Below are 20,887 nucleotides of genomic sequence, written 5' to 3' on the forward strand. Positions count from 1 at the left end.
TAGCTGTTGTGAAAACCATGAGCAGTTTGGGCCAAAGTTTTGTGAACTCTAATAACACGAACACTGTTATGTTGTTTAGATAAAACTTGTCGCTTTATTTTCTAGTCTACCTGGCAAGAACCAGGCTCATACCCGTGTAACACAGTTTTATCAGGCATTAAATTTATAAGAATTGTATATGAATTGTAGTGTATGAATCAACTCATTCGCAAGGTTAAAACAACATATTTGTAATTTCCAACAATTTTATAATAGTGTGTATCTATATATATATAACCTAATAGTTTATCCTGTTTCATCTGCAGTCTATGACTAGCACCATCTCTCACTCGTACTTGACATTGTATATTAATTATATTGTCATGTCCCACATCCAGAGTAATTTGGGTTACATCCGGTGTAGTAAGAGAAATCACTTGTGGTAGAGTTCTCAGTAATGTTAGTACAAGTGCCGACCCGGTGAACATGCTATATACTTAAGCATTATTTTGATTCATTTAGGAGATTTCCAGTTTACAAGAAACATGAGTAACTGTCAGGGAGGAGGATAAATAATTCGAGTGATCACGAGTTTGATAAATGTGTAGCTGGGAGTGAGGCAACAGAGAGTGGTGGTGAGTACAGATGTTCTCTTTTGCGAGCCTCATGGCCTCTTGCCCGAAAGACATATTATGAATAGACAATTGAGATCATTAACCGTGTGTCTAATTGCCTAGAATGGCATTGACTGACTGCTTTACACGACAGTAAATTTACTGCGACATACCCCTAGGGTACATGACATATACCGACATTCGTAGACAGATGACCAGGGTGGAACTGTGATGGTCTTCTAGAACAGCCAGTAGCCGTTTTGTGTTTATTGTCTCAAAAAGGCAAGATATATTGTTTTTCACTCAGAGAACGTATACTTTGAATCATCCGTGGCAGTTTAATATACTGTGTTTTAACTCGACTCTGTATTGACATAAACATGTTATAAGTAATGTATACTGTTATAATTTGTTACTGCAGATAGGATCTGTCATTGCAGTATATATTATTGAATACAACATACTTCAAAAATGAAACTAAATGTAAGAATATGCAGACTTCATGTATGAACAATATCGGGAATGCATGGATGCTAAACTAGGGGCTGTATCGGAATGTACTGGAAGGTTGGAGAATGTGTATGTCCCGCATTGTATGTAATTCATCTGTCACGGGCTTGTATGCTTTAACTGTCATTATTAAATCTCACCATGTGTTATCGCATGTAAAATGTATTTCTCAGATTCAAGCAGCTAAGGGAAAACCCAATCACAAATTGATAAGAAGATTAAGACTAACCTTATTTTAGCAGAGAAGATAGCAGTTCATTGCTGGATGAAGTATGTACAAATGTTCCAGGTTCTCCGTCGTTGAGCCCAGGTGAGCAGCTTCAGAATGACAATCGTGGAGATTTTTCTACTGACAGCGTTTGTAATGACAACATTTACCGAATCCAAGAATTTGGCGCAAGGTCTGTACATGAATCTCTTTACCTGTTTAGTGTATTTTACTTATGTATTTTACTCCTCCTTTATGACACACGTGACACGAGAAAGCGAATTCCATTCTGTATGATGTCTTAAGGGCAAGTGTCTTTGTTTGTCATAACTAATACCAAGCTTCTTCGAAAGAAGTATGAGTGAGTTGATAAATTCTCTAGCCTGCTACAAAAGTCTTCACACCTTGTAGAAAGTTCTGTCGGGGGGAGCACGTGCCACACGTTTAGTTCTGGTGTTGTACCTGCCCCGTGACTGAAGTGATTTAAACACCTTGAGTAGTGCGCATGACTGCGCATACATACATACACTTAGTTCAGTTAACGTGTTTGCTGTCAAACTTTGTTCTCAGTGTACATGTCTTTGCTTGTAATTTAATCAAGCGGCGGAGAAGAAAACAACGTGTGGGATCCGTGGTCTGGGGACCTCTGACATGATGCTCACCTGCTACTTCCACCACAACGTGAATGTTCTCCAGAAGGACTTCACTGTGTATCTCTACAAAGGTGAACAAAGCCCAAGTAAGTATGACAATAATAATAATAAATTAAACAAACGATTTAGCAATTACCAGCTCACTAATTACACTCGCTGGCTGACCCTGATGCTGACCTGATGGCTTAGTCACTGAGATACCACGGGGCGGGAGTGATGGGGCGGGGACATGGGGGGAGAGCTGGCTGCTTTGTCGGTCGTACACAGAATAGTAATTATATTAATAGATATCTATGAATAAAGCTCTATTTGGCGTTTTTCCACCAGTGGAAGTGGTATCGTGTGGGTGGACTCCGGAGGTTTCCTGCTCCGTGGCCCCTGGGTACGAGTACGAGTACGACGGTGATGTTAACGTGATCACCACCACGTCCGGTTACTCAATGCTACACGAGCATGTTGGGATGTACACCTGTCAGGTGATTGGCGAAAGAAATCCTGGAACTTGCAGTCTTACCGAGGAACAAAGTAAATTAAAAAAAAGAACTGGCAAACACTCCTTATATGGTTTTAATTTATTAGTTCATCCTCACTTGACATACACGCTTGAAAATCCGAAAAAATTAACAAGTAAATCAGGGCTACTTATGGCCGACAATCAGAACATATTTAACAAAGTCAAATAAAAATAAAATTGGATGCAAGTATAGTAGTTCCATCTTTTAAATCATTGTTCTTTCTGTATTTGGCATTACATTTTATGACACCTGGCACGGCGATGAGTCTTAATTATCAATCATTCTGGCTTACTGCAAACTTATATACATCAACATGCTTACAGAAGAGTACAGTAAATCTCATTAGTGATCAAGAAATTTGCATATTGCTGTTAGGCTAATTAGGACATGGTCATTAAAAAAGCGAAACTGGATATAACTGTATTCTTTAAGGCGAGATTTTGTTTACAGTTCAGAAGAATTCGCTGTCAACCACTCCGTACACAAGCTGACTCCACGACTCTACCTGTACGTTTTTTAATTAGTTCGCTCATTAGACACTAAGATAGAACATTGTGCCTGATAGTAAGTTATAAACCAACGTATACGATCTGTTGATGAACGGTCTTTAATGTTTTATGTTCCTTATGTTAATTATTTAATAAATTTATTAGGTCTTTGTTCGTCTTCTGTAAAAGTAATGTAAAAATAGCCATTCCTCGGAGAAACCTCTTTGCCTAGAGCTCTGACACACACATGACAACTTTTATTTATTTTTATTTCACACGTACGTACACATCTTCCACCCGCCATCCCGACACACACAAACTAACGCGCGCGCACGTGCATACACACATATCCTATAAGACATACCTAGACACACACACACAACCAAACTCTATAACATATACCTAGGCACCTTCATAGACAAGAAGATGAAGTCGAGTGTAGACATAAATGTAGCAAAGCAGTGCGAGTGTTTAGCGAGAGAATAAACTCGTGATGTCTTCTGTCAACAGCGCAAACCACAACAACAACAACAACAACCACAACAACATCTGTCATTCCTGATGATCGACAGTCACCAAGGAAAGATGAGCAGAACTCAGCATCCAGTCAGCTTTCTGATGGTAAAGGTAAGCTTGTTACACTTATGAGCAGGATGTGCCAAATAGAGCTAATTAGTCTTACATTTTCTGCTAATTTATTTTAAAATAATTGCGGGACTCCGCACGATGAGTCTACTAACAACATAATAAATCAGCTCTTAATTTCTTTATCACTTTTGGGCAAGACAAGAATAAACTTTTTGTGAATACTAACGAATGTTTTGAATACAATGCGGAAAAATTAAATTCTTTATTTAAGTGTAAGTGAATTAGAAGAAGACAAGATAAGATTTCTGAATAAACTTGTTATTACTGAGAACTCTTTTGCCACTGAAACAAAATTTAAGGATTTAAATATCAAAACCAGTGGGACTATCGAAATGTATTTGAGAAATATTACAGACAAAAATACCCCTATTATTACAAACATTATTGGTGTTGGGATACAAGTGGAACAATGTATTTCCTATTATCTGGTGCAGATGTACCCGGAGGAAGGTTGGCTGAAGAGCTTCAGCAGACAAGTCTCCAGGGCAACATTCTGATTTATGTGGTTCCATCTGTTTCATTAATTGTCTTCTTAATTATACTAGTCATCGTACTTGGATGGAGAGAGGTAATTTTGGCAGGCTAGAAATAAACCGTTTACATGCTTAGTCATATTTATTCATTCTTGTAAAGAATCTCTCTGTGTGGTGTGTGTGAAGACCAAATTCATCACTTTTACCAATTGTTTCTCTTCTTTTCTTTTTCTACGCTGTCCATGTAGTCCTAGCTGATTATTTTCAATTTTTTTCTTGATTTTCTGTGACCTAATAATACATCAATGCTGTATATGTGTAGGCATATAGAAGCTCGACGAAGAAGAAGAAGAGACCTCGTCAGTCACTCCGCACTGACAACAGGACATGTAGATGCTTGCGATTTGTAGTAACAACAGAATGAGACTATCATACACCTTCACATGCTCCAAGATGACCACTTCATCCCCTTGAGGTCACTGTCACTTGGGGGACTGGGAGGCAGCATCTGGCAGTTGGTTGTGGGACCGTTACTAAGGGCTGAGGCAGGTCAGGGACATGAAAGTATCAAGTCCTTGATGTTTGTCACTTCTTCTGCCGACATCTTCATCGTTGAAAATGTCCTGAAGGATTTTCTAGTCATCTAGTGTGTTATTGCAGCTTACATGAACACAGTGGACAGGCTCATGGTGTTTTGCTGTACCTACTCTCATGTCTATGTGGTATATGTGTGTAAAGACTGATGCTCTCAATGCACGGTACAACATGGTGACAAAAGTGTGAAGAACTCTCACAGAAAAACAAAACTGAATTTAAATATTACACAAAGTTTAAACATACAATTAATTTTCCTCTTAGAGTGCTTACTCTCCTCCTAACATGTTGTAACACTTCATTTTCCTCTAGCGGTATTTTGTCTGAGTTCAGTCAGTCTTCGCTGGTGATAGTCTGCTTTTAGAGTAATCGAGTGGAATATCTTTTTAAAGATTCTTCTGATAATTGAAACTGTTGCTGAAATCGCTTATGATTGACCTTTTTTTGCAAAATATTATTCATTCCAAGTAAATTGTCAAAAATATATATTCTAAAAAGCCATTTCAGGGTCTTCAGTCACTAAAACATCATACATGAGAAACAAGATGAAAGGAGGATGAAAAGAGAACCAAGAAACTATCACCCTAGATAGGGGTGGGCAATTAATTTTCCCAACGGGCGCAGTATGAGAAACTGGGATGGTTCTAGAGGACTAATATAGTTAACTCAGTTTTACCCAATACTGTATATATAGTTAAGCGGGCGTCAGAGACAGGAGGCGGGCCGGATCCGGCCCGCGGGCCGGCGTTTGCCCAGGTCTGACCTAGATGTAGAAATACTCAAACTGTAGAATGGCTGGACAATGAAGAGATTTGCCCGAAACTTTGTTTATTAGGGTCTGACCATGCTCTGTTTGTGCGTGTGTGTGTGTGTTTCTGTGTGTGATGGGGAGAGAAATGTTGTGTGTGCATAGGTTTGCAAAGGGGCGGTGATTATGGACAGTGATTGTATTTTGATTTATTTTGTGAGCACGTCAATAAAGCAAAAGAAAGACCAACACTTCCTTAATTCTTATATAATTTATATATTTTAAATAATTTTTTACATAATTTTATATAATTTATATATATTTTTTTAGGCAGTTATTTATATTACATCATTTTTATATAATTTTTAAATATAATGTTATATATATATTTATGTTTTATGTTTTTAATGTAATTTAATATAATTTTATATATTTTTTATTTTTCAAGTTTTTTTAAAAAAGAAAAATGCTTTCATGAGTTTCTCTCTTGAGACAATAAAGTGACATTTAGCACATCATATTTTAATGTTTCTCACATTTGTATATTACCACCTGCTGTAATTTATTTGTATATATTTATGTCTATTGACGTTTTCTGTTTATTATAATAAGTCTTCCCTGTATTGCCAATTTTCATTTCAGGTGTGATTTCCAGATGGAACATTAAAAAACTGCATCAGTAGTAAACAGTGTTTGTCAAAATTTTCCCATCTCTTGTTTTGAATGTTAATGTTGACCATGCTATTTTGTTTTGTCCTCACGCATTAATTTAAATTTTAATAACCAGTCCAGGAATAGCAAGACAGCAGTACAATGGTGTAAATTATTTCAAAATCCTTACAACATTGGGCAGCTGACAGACAGACATTGAACCTGGATATAGATCAGACTACTCAATGATTACACTTACTTTCACGTAGACATTAGAGAAATTCAATATCTGTTCTTCAAATACATTAATTAGTTAATTAGCTTAATAAAATACGAAAGGTCATTAAAAGAGTTGGTTGCCATGGTTTTGCGTTTTACATCAAACCTAAACTGTCCCCGAGGGTGATCGGATCGAACTCTGACCTCCCACCTCAACAGAACCCTGCAGGGGAGCAAGATGGACACTAGTCAGACTTCAGTTGCCCTCAACTTTCATTGCGCGGCTCACGAGCTCTTCCCCGAGCACAGGCCGTAACGACTTGTGTTAAAGTAGAACAATAAGATTTATTGAACATACAAAGCATGCAACTGCATAATACAACAATGTGGATTATCTAGAGGGTGTCCAGTCCTGTCCCTGCTATTGGTACTTCCAATGTTGAAATGTTGTAATTTGCGTCGACGTTTACCTCTTAAGGTAGTGCAAGTTCTGATGGCGTAGTTTTGTTGTTGTTTCCACGGTGACAGCAGGTAGTCAGGACACTCCCTTGTTTCACGGCTCTCTCACCCAAGGGTCTTTTCTCCCAGACCATGCCCTCTTGGACTGAACCTCGGTCTCGAAGAATAGTTCATTGGCTTTGGATTCGACTGTTGTCCCGACTTGATTCAACCACTTCTCTCATTCATTTGACACAAATAGTCGTCTTCATTATTAGGGAGAAAAAGGATGAGAGATTTACTTCCTCACGTACTTTTTTTATACTTTAGTTAGAAACACACTGCTTGTGACCTGGTACTTACAGTTACAATACAAAGCAACTGGGAGTTGTTAGTGAATGGGAAAGTAGGTGTGAACAGAGCGACGATTGATTTTCAATATGACGATTTTCTCGGCCAGGAACTGCCGGATGCCAAGGGCTTTATGAACAGGTGCATTGTGATGGTGATGCAGCCACGATGACCTAACATCGTCTCGAGCATCCGACAGTTCGTGGCCGAGAACATCGCCTCCTTTTGCCCTCGGGTTTTTGTGAATTTCCTTTTCCGTAAACTCGCGGAAATAATCAAGGGAAACCGTTTTGAAGGCCTGGAGGGCATCAAGACAACCGTAACGACGGAGCTGAGGAGCATGCCAGAAGATAGAATCCTTTCAGCAGTGGGAGTCAGCTTTATTTTATAATAAAAATATTTATCTATGTATACAATTTTAATTAAAAAATTTTTGTATGTACTCATTCTTTTTGTTTAGTGAGTTATGTGTTGTCCATCGACTTCACGTTTGACTTCTTGAATCGCACTGATGATAGGTGTAGGTCGCTGCTTGTGAGTGCATATCTCAACACCCCTTAGAGGTGACACATTGCTAAAGTATCATGAATCTGAAATCTGCGTGTGTGGTGTTCACTGCAACAAGGCGTTGGCTATAAGTCCATTGTCACGGATCATTGACTTTTGCTTCTTTTTTGAATTGCCGGCAGATCATCAGAACAAACAGCTTGTCCACGCTTTGATAGCTCACAAAGGTATGCTACTCAAATATGAGCAATGACAAGGAAATATCAATTATAATTGTTCATCAGTTCCACGTTGACACTGCATGCAGCTGTTTCCCAGGAAGACCGTGTTGACCTATTGACCCACTTAGCCAGGTCAGGGCATTGCGAAATGTCGGATACAATTGCCAGCCTGTTGGGAATAACGCGGAGGGTATTGTTTGTGTGCTTGTGTGTGTGCTTTACAGATCGACACCACCCAGAGCAAGAAAGGGTCTGACACCCAGACCAGTAGACTGAATTCCCCGGGTTTATCCCGCCGCTGCTTTTATTCAGTAATGGAGGATTTTCCAAAGTTCACAGGCGCCGACAAACATTTTACGTGGGGACAAAAGAATGGATGTCAAACCGTTAATAGCTCAGGGTTAAGGGCGATAGCTCTTCCTGCTACAAATGATGTGTTGGAGTAACTTCCACCCTGAAACTACATTCAATTGAATGTTTGTTTGAAGTGTGGACTAAAAATAATAATTTAAACGCTTCGTTTACAGTTTCTTCTAGGTAGTGTGCCACCTCACACTTACACATATATCTGTGGTGTACTGTCTGTCCCTTTGCATATGTATGTCCACGTAGTATTACATTATATATATATATGTAAACACTGATGCTCTCAATGTACAGTACAAGAATGAAGACAAAAGTCTGAAGAACAGCCACAAAGAAAACTGAATATTATACAAAGTGTGAAATGAAGAACTAATTTTATTCTAGAGTGCTTACTCTATTGCTAGCTTGTTGTAATACTTTATTTCCTCCATTAGGATGTTTTCTCTGAGTTTAGTCAACCTCTGCTTTAGTGAGTCAGACACGCTTGGGGAGCATTTCAAAAAAATGGTGTAAGATTAATTAGAAACGAACTGCAGATCTTCGAATTTAAAACCAGAAAGTCATTAGAGACGGTAACTCTGAAATAAAGTGCGATGGAATTTCGGACACAAACCTCAATTTTTTTAAAAAACAGAAAGAATTACCAAATATTTCGGAAGGTGAGTGTCGCTTGGCAAGACCTTAAGGATGATGTTTTCTAGGGACCGACCGGTAGTAGTGGTGAGTAGGACCTGGATATTGGCGGGAGATCTTACCATAGTTATGGTCAGTTGTATTTTAGTAAGCTTCACCATGAAATGCTGCAAGTATAGCGCAAGACGAGGGCCTCGACACCTGAGATTTACAGGACTGAACAGGTGAGGATGTGGAACAAGGTCTGTGAATTGTTTTTATACTTCGTAACCAGTGTATTCTTCACCGTACACATGTAGATGAACAGTCGACATAGAAAAAGTTTCATCATCGATGTGCGTCCACATCAATAGCAGTGTTCACAACCCTCGGAGCGTTTCTGTTGAGCACAATATTTTGTTTATTTTTCAGTGTGCAAAACTGTTTTTTTCATACTTAATATGTATAATGTACTCCACATCATGTGCGCTGTAATGTAATTATGCCTGGAGTTAATGGTGAATAGATAAAGGTGGGGTTGGTAGTCACTCATTAGTGAACCATCCTAATTTACCGATTTTCTTTTCGTATCCGCAGGATCTCTTGATCTTTATTTTGCACCTCTCATGTTTTCATCCTCCTTTGCTCCTCTCACTCTATTGACGGGCAGCTTTTGGCGACTTGTGGCAGCAAGGATCGTGTTCTCCTAACAGAAGTTCGACTGTCAACTAACCCTTGACACAAGTGGAAGATTTTAATTCAGTCTGCACTGCTCTGAGAAGTATCTGATCTCCTTGCATGAGCTTGCCGAGACTTGCCCAGGTGCACTCAACTACACGCTCCTGCAGGATAACGGGACTCACGAGAGTATGGCTCAACAACGGTGCTCTAGTCTAACCGACGCTATGGTCACGTGGCACACAAACGTGGATCAAAAGGACACATGCTTTGATACCTAACACAGGTACGCTAATCGAAGTCGACCTAGGGCACCGTGAACTGTTAATCCCAGGCTGGTGTAAATAGTGCGAAGTGTTTTGTTTGTATGTATGTCCACCCTACAGACATGGACGCCACCCGTGTGAGTCTCGTGCTCCTTGAGCTCGTGTGCAAGTACGAGAAAGAGCGTGACACCCAGACGCGTAGGCTGACAGAGTTCCCTCGGGTTTGTCCCGCTTCAGCTTTTATTCAATAACGGCGGATTTCCCAAAGTTCACGAGTGTTTACAACCTTTTTACGAGGTCGATCAGAAAAGAATCAATGAAGCTGACACTCATTTGTGTGAGGTCAATTATTGGTGTTCTAGACAATGAGTTGGAGAAACTTTTAGACCGGAACTGCAAAGAATTGAAAACTAGGTTGAAGAGTGTGGACTATAGATAATGACAACCTACACACTCCGTATGATTTTCTTCTGTTGTGCCAGCTCACAATTACACAGATATCAGCAGGTGTACGCACACTTAGGACATGGGACAGTAATACAGGGCTACGATACCACCATTTTTCAAAAATCAAGAGGGTGGTTTTTCCGAGTGCGACAACAGCAAATGAATCTCTCGTCCACCACTTTTTCAGCAACCATCGAACAGAAATGAACGTGTTATCGGCGGGATACCGTTATGTGCTGAAGTAAAGCTCTCTACCTCGGGGTACATGCCATATTGTCACCACAGAGGCAAACTGATCTCGAACGCTGGTTTTTCTCTTCACTTTCTAAGGTAAGTTGGAGATAAATTGTAGACAACATATGTTTGTTGTGTCTGTCCGCTTCATTGCGTGTTATTCATGCGAACGAGTGTTCAAAGCTCACATGCAATACACAGTCACACGCACACGCACAGACAACAAGAGGCGCACGCAAGCTAACGCACACACATACATAATTAACTCTTGTTAAAGACTTCCTCATGTAATAAATCATGTTATTCCTACTGTCTGGTCCACTTCAATAAAAATGGCTTTGAACTGGAGTATGCGTCTCAGGTACACAGTTGGTAGAAACTATTTCTGGAGCGATTTAATCAGATTATTTGTGATATGGGAATTTCCCGAAAAGATAGACTGTGTGAAAAGAACATCAGAAAATACATACACCCACTCACATAGTACTAATTTAGATGTTCTTTTAAGGGTATTTGTCTGTTAGCCACCCAGTGACTACTCGCATGCTGTCAGTGAATTACATTCCAGATGTAACGTCTGTTGTCTGGCTTCCATGCCCACAGTATCAATGTCTGAAGAGAAGTGCACACACCACCGATACTATGTAACAGTCAGTACTTGCATACACCAGGTAGGACAATCTAAAGGTAACCTCTGTTGTCTGGCTTCCATACCCACAGTATTAATGTCTGAAGACCACCGACACTATGTAACAGTCAGTACTTGCATACAATCTAAAGGTAACCTCTGTTGTCTGGCTTCCATGCCCACAGTATCTGTGTTATCTGAAGAGCAATGAAATATGGCAACACTTCGAGTCTGTATCCACTTTGTCCAGCTGTGAAGTGAGTGTTCTCGGGGGAAGTGAAGTGCTCTCCACTACTACTGTTAGTTTTGCAGGCTGGGTTTCTACCTCTCCTCGCCCTGTGTGCCATTTGTTGGTCGGTTATTGTCAAGTCAGTGACTTTACTCTAAGGTCAAGTGTTGTAATAGCTTCGCGTCGCATTGTTTGTTGTTTCCTTGATTCTCCCGCTGTGTGCTTTAATCGTCTCGGTGATTTTCCCACTACACCGCTCATCGTCCGTTATATTAGATAACAGCAGGGTACAGACAGCGGGAAACCCGTCCTTAAGTCATCTTTTGCCATTTTGATGATGATGATGATTGATGATTGATGATGATGATGATGATGATGAGGAGGAGGAGGTAAGTGTGAATAGGAGGAATATAATGAGAAACATCTGGGTGAGCGCGAGCAGTGGTATTGTGCCAATCTCAGAAGTATTTGTTTATTTTATTCTTGCATTGACAAAAGCATCGTAATCTGTTTACTTTGGTTATCACATAGTCTGTGACACTGAAACATCTTTCATTCATTCTTTCTCTTGAATATCCAAAGTCTTTTCATTCATGCAGTAAAAAAATGTTTATTTCTTTAATCGTTTCTGCGCCTTTGAGATATCGTATTCACAGCAGTACAATTTTTCTAACTGTTGTTTTAAGGTAATTATCACCAATAATATAATTAATGGTGCAGTGAATGCAAGTGAATACAATATAGGCCAGTGTTGATTTTGTAGCAGTTCTGATTCTTAAGCAATGGTGTTCACAATAACTTTACAAGCGTTCATGTTCATTATCCTCAGAGACATAAATACTTTGAGGAAAGTAAAGCAGCTAAATACAAAAAAAAAAAAAAAAAAAAAATGAAAATGATTCCTTCTGTGTAAGGCGTAGGAAGTTTCACACCTGCGCAGATAGCGAGGCAATTTAGTGGGGACAGTAGCCTTATCATCGAATGAGAGTTTTGTGACGTCATTACCTACCGTCCTAACGGTTCTGGTGTCTGTACAAATCTCGCCTCAGGCTACAGAACGAAGACATAACTGTTATGTTGACCTCACCATTGCTTTTAGTCCCCTGATGCACGTGCAGTTACAAACATTTCTCTTTTTTCTTACAGTGTGTGATATGAAGGAAATCGGTTTTGCATTAGGAAAAAACAAGCCATGCTGTCGTTCAACGACAAGGTGTTTAGAAGATAATGTCTTCAAGTTTAACAAATACAAAGAGATAGTTTGTAATTATTGATGCACAAATTTACACAAATGTCAAAGGTCAAGTGGGATACAATTTATCTAATGATTGTATAAAGCTCAGAGCAAGATAGCATTTTTCAAAATCGGGATCAGGTCTCCCCTTTCGTTCCAGATACCCGGTTACGAACATCACCATGGTATCACAATACCACACAGTCACCTCTGTATATCTCATAGATTCTTTCTCTTACAGCTGTACATGTAGTTCTGTCACTCAAAAATAATGAGTTGCCTTCGCAGGCCCATAAATGTTGTGCTGACATTAGAATCTAATTTTTAACGGTTAATTCCCTCACACTCTCGTCGCTGAAGAGGGTGAACGTCCACTTGGGCAACAATCAAACTCTCGCCGCCGTCTCTGGCGACGGCCAAACGTGTGCTTATCGAAAATGCAACACAGTAGGTTGTGGTTAGAGACAGGTGAACTTTCACTTCACGAAACTATAACACCTGGGGACAGCCAAATGTCCACTTAGTAAACTGTAGCATTTTGTGCTGGGAACTGAATTTTATTCCGATGCTTTTCTCCAGTCTCGATGTCTTTCCACTTTGTAACGATCTTTTTTTCTTTCTCTCAAAATTCTCGACTGTCGCTCTCAGGGATTCGGACCATGACTGACGATATTTACACTCATTGGCTTTGTTCAGTGCTTTCGCCTCTAGAGCAAGGGAGGCAACAAGCGAGAGGTCACGGCAAGGGTCGTGACACATGCGCAGAAGGAAGTCATCAAGAAAACTGTCAGGATTGTACATAAGTAGTTTTACATTGTCAAGGTTTCAGTCTGATGAAGAGCTGGGACCACATGATGATCAGTTGTGTCTGGGTACAAACATCATGTCACGAGTTTAACCTCTGTGTGTACATCACTGACTGTATCTCGAAAACCGAAGAAAATGGTGGAAGTGTGGGGTGGGTCGGATCTTGCCCTGAGTTTACACTTAAAACTGAACCCTAGAACTCCAAAGATTTGTAGGCGCCATACTGGAATGGCATACCGTGAAAAAAAAAAACCTCTGAAGGGTGACGAAAGATGTTTGAAAGGATCCCTGTCCGCTTATGAAAGACAATTGTAGCGATGATACACAAGAGAGATAAAAATACTACTACTGTACAGATGATATACTTAAGTCAATTCATAATTGAAAGAGTTAAGAGATGCTTGATGCCGCATTCTCCATTTCTTGCCCACACATGGCGTAGCGGTCGTATTCTTCGCTGATTAGGGTTCGGCAATATTGTCTACTGCCAGTACTGAGCTCGAACAATAACAAAGAAATATCTACAAATACTTGAAACAAAAAAGGAAGCATATTAGATTTTTGTTCCCAGAAACAAAGGCGGCAGAGCGGCTGCTCTACATGGAGCTACTGAGCGGGCGGTAGTGGGCCTGGGACTGAGCACAGCTCACCACTCGGAACTCCGCCATTTCCTCGGTTCGCGTCCCAGCCGCCACCAGTGGGTGCAGGTACTCCACTGAGTGCTCCTGTATCTCACGCTGGCTACCCGGGGTGGAGCAGGGTGTCTCAACGTACAGGTGGGACACAGGGATGGGGGGCAGACTCACTCCGGTCCTGAGGCTCACTGCACCAACATCACAAACCACAGACATCGAGCTGATTAGTTCAAAACCTACAATAGCACTATTTTTTAACACGTACGGATAAAATGTTTCTGATGTTAGTTAGCTGATGTTGTGACTTTATTTATTTCATATTATTTAATGATTTTAGTTTGTTGATATCATGGTGTCCCATGCCGTCTGCTAGCACTGACTGTGTTCTGTCTCGTGTTACCCAGTATGTGACTGAGAGGTCTTTGTAGCTAAACCTATCAGTATATCGTCTTTGATCGTATTTTAAAACTTCCTGTACGTGCTTGGTACAGACTGATAGCAGCTGTTGTAGTTTCAGATTCTCCTAAGTAGATTGAATCCCTAAACATAAATTCTAAGTTTCCGTGTAATAACGGTTGTGGCTTTTATCATCTGCCTAGTCTTAACAACCATTGCTGTGTACCTCGACATCGCCCATGCGGCTTTGGAGCATCCTCGATTTCTTCATAAGTGTCTCTTGCCGGGTCGCCGACGGTTTTGCCTGTGGGTGGGGTGTCTTGGGTGTATGAGACGATGATACCTTTGTTGCCTCCGTGCCTTACGCGTGTTTCATCAAACCCTCTTTCAGCTACTGCGCAAAGAAAATTCATTTTAACAAATTACCACAATTTACAAATGACATAGTGACTGAAGCAGAGAAAAATAACCGAGACTTTATGAGAGCTGAGAAGAAAGAAAGTTACGAATTGATAAGAACGAAATTCTTTTTTCTAAGGCCTATCAGTGTATTGTATTTCCGTGTGTTTTTCAAGTGATCCTTGAAATTGTGATATTAGACAAACGGACAGACAGACGGTTATATAATTTTCTATCATTAATTCGCAATTAAGCCACTACACATGCTAATGAACAGCTGGTATGTCGAAACAAGACTTAAGGCCGGTCTCAATCGGATAAACATGGAGAAATGTTTGATTAAGTCTGGAGAAGTTTTACTTGGCGGTTATCTTTTCAAACTTTCCTGAACTTGATTAAGCATTCTTCCATACTTTTTTTCCAGAGAACAACATTTATTGTGAGGTCATAATGAATTGAAAAGCACATTAATCAAGAAACTTATCAAATACGATGAAATACATGTGTCGCAAATCTGCTGCCTTGTCATAAACTTATCAGACACTCTTTGACCCCGAGAAGATGAATTTTCACCTCTCCTGCAGCATGCGATGAAGGTTATGACGACAGCGGTGATGACGACCAGACACGCCCCAGTCGTGCTGATGACCACAACCATCGAGTTGTCGTTCTTGGACTCGATGCCCTGAACGCGATCTGTCTTAGCTGCAGCACCTGAAAACATATTTTGTTTATTTTATGTCTCAGCAACATAAACAAATGTTGAAGGAATCTGCACCGCTTAGATAGTTTTGGAGATGGCGGTCAGATTGCCAGACAAACACCAGGTAGTCGACGGTCAACAGAACAAGGAAGAAAACTGTCACGTGCACCGACATCCGATACAGTCAGATGGATATTTTACTAGGAGCAGAGATTGGTATTGAAACACAGATAGTATTCAGAGGAATGGAGAGCAGCAGAGCGAATGGCTGACTCTTTTCAAGGGAAGTTGCTTACGACGACACGTTGATGCTTAGGTAAGTTTAGCACGATAAAGAGGGATTCGGTTCTGTTGTCTTTGAAGGCTTTCAGCTTTAACAGATGTGTATGTGTAATCATGTATGGCATCTGAAAAAAATAAGGATCCTTCTCAAAAAGCAATGTTGGCTTTGACCAGAAACCAGTCATGGGTCACTGTTGTGCTCGGTTTATCTGCCCTTGTCTCCCATTGTTTCCTATTTTCGCAAAACTATCGAAAACAAATTGTCTCATCTACTTTCCAGAAAACTCGCAGGGAATATTCTGCACTTTGAACAGATTACTTATTAAGATTTATTTCCCGCACCAATACACAGAAAATCGATTTGTTTTTATGGTTGATGTTGAAGCTGTTCACCGAAAACAACAAACAGGAAAAGTCAAGTACGTGATCTCCTACGTGCCCACGGAAGTGGCTTCGAAATCAGTTTGCCTCTCATGGGCGGACATCTCTGCAACCAAAGTCTTCCTGTTATTGTTTGTATTCATAAAATACCCTTAAACAGACTCTATGCCCGTGGTCTATGGTCTATTCACTGCTCCTTATTTTACCTCCCTGATGGACTGTTGGACAAGTTCCTATGGCTTGCAAAAATAAATTCTATTTCTGCTTGTGGTGCCATAATGCTCAGAAAAAAATCATCCTCATCATCCTCATCCTCAATTGGAAGGGGCAGTCTTTACCTCCTTGCATCATGGACTCGGTGCTCTTAACGCGATCTGTCTTAGCTCCAGCACCTGAAAGCATATTTTGTTTATTTTATAGAAATAAAAGCAACATAAAGAAATTATCGCGCTTTCCATCGGAATGAAGAAGCGATCACTGTAACAATGTTTGGTGGAATGGTTTCGTCCTTAGACAAACCGACAGTAGATGTGCTCATGATGGTACCCGTACAAAATTGTGTAAACAAGGACAGGGAGAGAAAACATCTTGTGCTCTGTCAAAAACAGGGAATGTATTCAAAGTCAGCAACTTAATCCATTCGACTAGAACGATGTTGAGGTCTGTTGATGTATATCAGAAAAAAGCTATGAGATTTATTATATTTATATTTAGGTATATGCTATTATTGGTGTATCAGATAAAAAGCTGTATAAAGGTGAAAAATTTAGTAGACTTTCTTTTAATCTACAATTAAGACAAGAGAAATAGGACAAAATGCATCTGTATGTCAAACACTTTATTTATTGTCATTTCTATTGCATGTTTAATACTTCAACCTGAATGTGTAGCAAAACATCTGTAGCAAAGTGTAAAGCATGAGACCCATGATAAATGGTCATTTAGAAGTTGTATTTCTTCAGCTTGACATATTAATGGCGAGCTCTCATGCGCCTACTCTCAGATCACTTAGTGCAGGGACCTTAAAGCCTCTTGAGGGTTTGAAAAAACTCGATTCAGCTGGCTCTTGTAATGTTCCCTCTTTTTGTTCATTACTAGCTGGGGTACCCGGCGTCACCCGGGTGATATTACATATCCTGAAATACTGTCAGCACTCTGCCTTCTCGCGGAACAGATTACAAGAGAGTTGAGGGAGGCGAGATACCGATAATACAGTGAAAGAGAGAAAAATGATTGCAGTGGTGTCAGTCGTCGCGTGACTACCTCCCATTCGCTTCTCTTTCCCTCTGTCTTTCAGTGATTCGTGTAAACATATTGTTTACTAATGAATACTGCGAGGTACGGAGAATACTAACAAGTAAACAGCGGTGTAAGTGGCGATCACAGCGCGTGAACCCGGCGGGGCGAGTTGGTTTCGATATCCTCACTCATTCTATTTATCTCATCTCTCGCAAAATGGAGAAGACGAATATTTTTTCTTACTTTCTGAAAAATTGGATAGACGAGAATTGTGTTCACAACGCCCTAAACACTGAAGATAGGGAAAGAATTAAAGTCTAAGTGGCTTTTTCCGCAGCCCTTCACTGCTGTGATAACTTCAATCGCACATACTTTGAACTGGAGGTAAAGTTACCTCGGAGGCTCATATTTGCCTTCAATCCACGTCTCGCAGGTTTCTGTGAGAGACAAACACGCTAAACATGAAGAATATTACGGAATATTCATAAAGAAATGCTGCTGTTGTCATCAAGGATAGTAATATCTGTTGTCTGAAAGACATGGAGACATGCGAGCATCCGAGGTCAGGGCTTCCACACCCATGGCACGTGCAAAATTCTCCTCTGCAGGACAAGTCCGAGAATTGAATGTCTAACTCTAATGTGAAGTTATGCACAATTTTTCTTTCCGATAGCATTTAATGTAAAGAAATGAGCACTTACTGGTAGTTTCAAATGTTATTCTTCTCTCCTCCCCTGGAGAAAAGTCGCCCCATTTCCACACGTACACAGTGTTGTTGTCATCGCTGGTCACATTCTTGGAGAACAGCATGGGGCCGAGTGGGGCGAGACAGGAGCATCCTACTGAGTAACGAGACACCGTGCATGTTTTATCCAGAATAATTTTACAGATGTCTGTGTGCCGACCGTTGTTTTCCTTGGAGACTTTGATGGTGTAGCGAGTCTGATTAGTCGAGCACTGTTCTGTGTCCAGGTAGAAGATGAGGTCGACAGGACTGCCTTCCAAAGCTACGATTTTTTCCGACCCTTGCACAAATTCAAGCTTTGAACCTGCAGACAGAAAATTAAACCACTTCTTAGAAAAGAATATTGCAGTAATACCATTGTCGAAGAAAGTCTGAGTTGTCTTAGTTGGGTTACTTAATGATTTTTATTATCATAAAAATTGCAGACATTAAGTGTATCATAGATGGAATATATAGTTTTTATATATCACACAATATTCATGCATATATGCATGAATAAAGTCATGCACACATTTGTTCTGAATTTAAACCAAATGTACATTTTAATAATAGATAAGTTTGTAAAACTGATTGTTGACCATGATAGTCATGTTCCCTGTACAAAATGAGTTGAAATATTTCCTTTATATCTAAGTAATAGAATGTTAGACATGAGTAGCATGTAAATATAAACAATTTGAGAATAGTATACGATGTTAATTCCATACTTACACATCTGATTACCACTAATCAGATTATGCATCATAACGAAGAGACACACAGAGAAGTGGATGAGCAGGTCAGTCTTCATGTCGACAACAGGTCTGATGGCCAGCTGTTGGTCACAGTGTTGGCTGCAGCAGCTGACTGTTCCAAACAAATCTCGACAGATAGTCTCAACTTCCTCATTAGCTTTTATATTTACTTTTCGTCTTGTTCAAAAGAAAAAACACTCTTCGCGTATTCCTGGAGCACACAAATCTTCTTTCACGGAAAAACATGGGTTGTTGACCATATACTGAAGTAAACAAGGTTTGCTTTTAATGCGTAAATTTTATTCAGTGTTCCAAGAAAATGCACAGAAAAAAGTTGGGAGAAGGATGTGTGTTGGGAGGTGGGTGGGGAAGGAAGACAGAGGTGTGTTTTAATGAGCCAATGAGCAGTTGTTCTCATTTCCATATTTACCAATCATTTTGATTAGGTGTAGCTGATGTGAGACTTGTGTGTTGTAGATAAACACTAACAATGTTTATTCTGTGTGAATAAAACTGAAGGCTTCATTTTACCATGCACTAGCTAAGCTTCTGGGTTCAATGAGATGCTCGCTTTACTGGTGGTGGTGGTGGGGAGGGGGTTGGAGTTGGTAGTATATCTACGGGAGCCTATCTAGTACTTTTCTTTTAGATACAATAAAATTTTATTTTAAACAAAGTTTTTTATTGCCTAAACAGCATATTCTAACTGTTCTTCGCGCATCTTCCACTGATGTTTAAAATTGTATAGACATTGTTACAAGAATGTCTCATTCCCGAGTCTGCGGCCGACTCTACTGGGAATTTTTGTTACTTCCGGTTGGAAAGAGAAACTCATTGTGGAAGAATTACAAAGAGCAGTGCATAAACTTTTTTTTTTCATTTTAGGAATATGCATGTGAAAAAGTACCGAACTGCTGCACATAATGTACTTTGGCATTTCCCCCGTTCGCTCTGTATTTTTACTGTTTATAAGAAAAGGGAATATCCCGAAAGCGGAAGATAAATATCTCGTGTGCTCACGGTTTTGCTTTGTAGTTGGGCGTGAGGCCACAGAGAGTGGTGGTGAGTACAGACATTATCTATAGCGAGTGTCATGGCGTCTTGCCAGGACATGTTTATGAAAGCCATTGATATCATTAACACGTGTGCTAATTGCCTAAAGTGTGCCTGACTGACTGTTGTACACGGCAGACAGTAAATGACGGCCGGCATACCCCTAGGGTACATGACATATAACTGTATTGTAGACAGATGACCAGGGGTAGAACATAATATACAATATTAGCGCCACAGCTGTAAGTAGTCGTCTGCTGACCACAGTCAAGTTTTCAAAACTAAATGTTCGTTATGGTCATTATAATCCGATGGTCGTAGGAGTTTTGAACAGACAATACCAGCGAATTCATGGCCTCTGCACAGTTGTTATGGCTGCTTACATAGTGAATAATGCGACAGCGATTGTATCACGGCACAGTACACAAACAGTTCTTTATATGGTTTATATGGTATGGTACTACAAGCAAGAACATATCATACTATAGGACTAAACGATTTGTGTATCTCTATATGTGGTGCTTTATGTATATGATACACATTTTCAGGAGTTGTGATTGAATACTAGTATGTGAGTGTATAATACCGTACATAGGAATGTAAAGCACTATATGTAAGAGTAGGTAATATTCTATGATATCGCATTTATAAATACATAATATTATATATTCAAAGTAATGGTTCCGACTGAATGAATTACAGCGTTTTATATTTGGTTCTGTATTACTGTATATAAGAATGTATCATAATACATGTATATGTATGAACATATGATAATGTGAGTGTATATATATATCCTGTTTCAATAATTGGTACTCAGTATATAATGATATAATACTGCATATATGGATATTAAATGGATTCTGAACCAGGGACTTTATTCCTGGTGTCCAATAGTTTTCAATGTCGCGGAGTACACAATATTAACACGAAGGGGGCGTGTATGTATGTGTATGTGACAGTCAAGCAGCCGAGACTAAACATAAGCGGAAATTGATAAGA

General features: G+C 39.8%; 4 protein-coding genes across 19 annotated transcripts in view; 3 read left to right on the forward strand and 1 right to left on the reverse strand.

Annotated features, from left to right (window-relative positions):
- Positions 1-4,799, forward strand: part of LOC112567706 — a 31,290-nt gene extending 26,491 nt beyond the window's left edge. The window contains exons 7-9 of one of the 5 annotated variants that reach the window (XM_025244469.1): positions 3,478-3,594; positions 4,044-4,180; positions 4,409-4,799. In XM_025244469.1, coding sequence (XP_025100254.1) covers positions 3,478-3,594; positions 4,044-4,180; positions 4,409-4,498 — 344 coding nt within the window. In that variant the 3' untranslated portion in view covers positions 4,499-4,799. The remainder of the gene's footprint in view (positions 1-3,477; positions 3,595-4,043; positions 4,181-4,408) is intronic. The other 4 variants (XM_025244470.1, XM_025244472.1, XM_025244476.1 and 1 more) reach the window with 4 other exon arrangements.
- Positions 1-20,887, forward strand: part of LOC112567705 (cell wall integrity and stress response component 4-like) — an 82,937-nt gene that overhangs the window by 26,466 nt on the left and 35,584 nt on the right. The window contains exon 2 of one of the 2 annotated variants that reach the window (XM_025244467.1): positions 502-614. The gene's annotated coding sequence lies outside the window, so the exon portion shown is untranslated. Of the gene's footprint in view, positions 1-350; positions 615-20,887 lie in introns of those variants that run through there. The other variant, XM_025244468.1, reaches the window with a different exon arrangement.
- Positions 9,514-20,887, forward strand: part of LOC112567698 — a 69,949-nt gene continuing 58,575 nt past the window's right edge. For 2 of the 10 annotated variants that reach the window (XM_025244455.1, XM_025244458.1), the window contains exon 1: positions 9,528-10,516. Coding sequence is in view for 4 of the 10 variants with exons in the window: in XM_025244447.1 (XP_025100232.1) it covers positions 10,452-10,516 (65 nt within the window). In the remaining 6 variants the exon portion in view is untranslated. Of the gene's footprint in view, positions 10,517-15,536; positions 15,768-20,887 lie in introns of those variants that run through there. The other 8 variants (XM_025244457.1, XM_025244460.1, XM_025244456.1 and 5 more) reach the window with 6 other exon arrangements.
- Positions 11,880-19,098, reverse strand: LOC112567703. Of its 2 annotated transcripts, none has more exons than XM_025244465.1 (5): positions 18,810-19,098; positions 18,055-18,402; positions 15,322-15,462; positions 14,576-14,743; positions 11,880-14,141 (listed from the first exon to the last, which is right to left on the reverse strand). In XM_025244465.1, the coding sequence occupies exons 1-5, from the start codon at positions 18,886-18,888 to the stop codon at positions 13,915-13,917; spliced, it is 963 nt and encodes a 320-aa protein (XP_025100250.1). In that variant the 5' UTR covers positions 18,889-19,098; the 3' UTR covers positions 11,880-13,914. The 2 variants fall into 2 exon arrangements, with proteins under 2 accessions (XP_025100250.1, XP_025100251.1); XM_025244466.1 differs by having other exon boundaries at positions 14,576-14,740; positions 18,810-19,093.

This window comes from Pomacea canaliculata, linkage group LG7, assembly GCF_003073045.1.
Source record: "Pomacea canaliculata isolate SZHN2017 linkage group LG7, ASM307304v1, whole genome shotgun sequence".
Classification (NCBI taxonomy): Eukaryota; Metazoa; Mollusca; class Gastropoda; order Architaenioglossa; family Ampullariidae; genus Pomacea; species Pomacea canaliculata.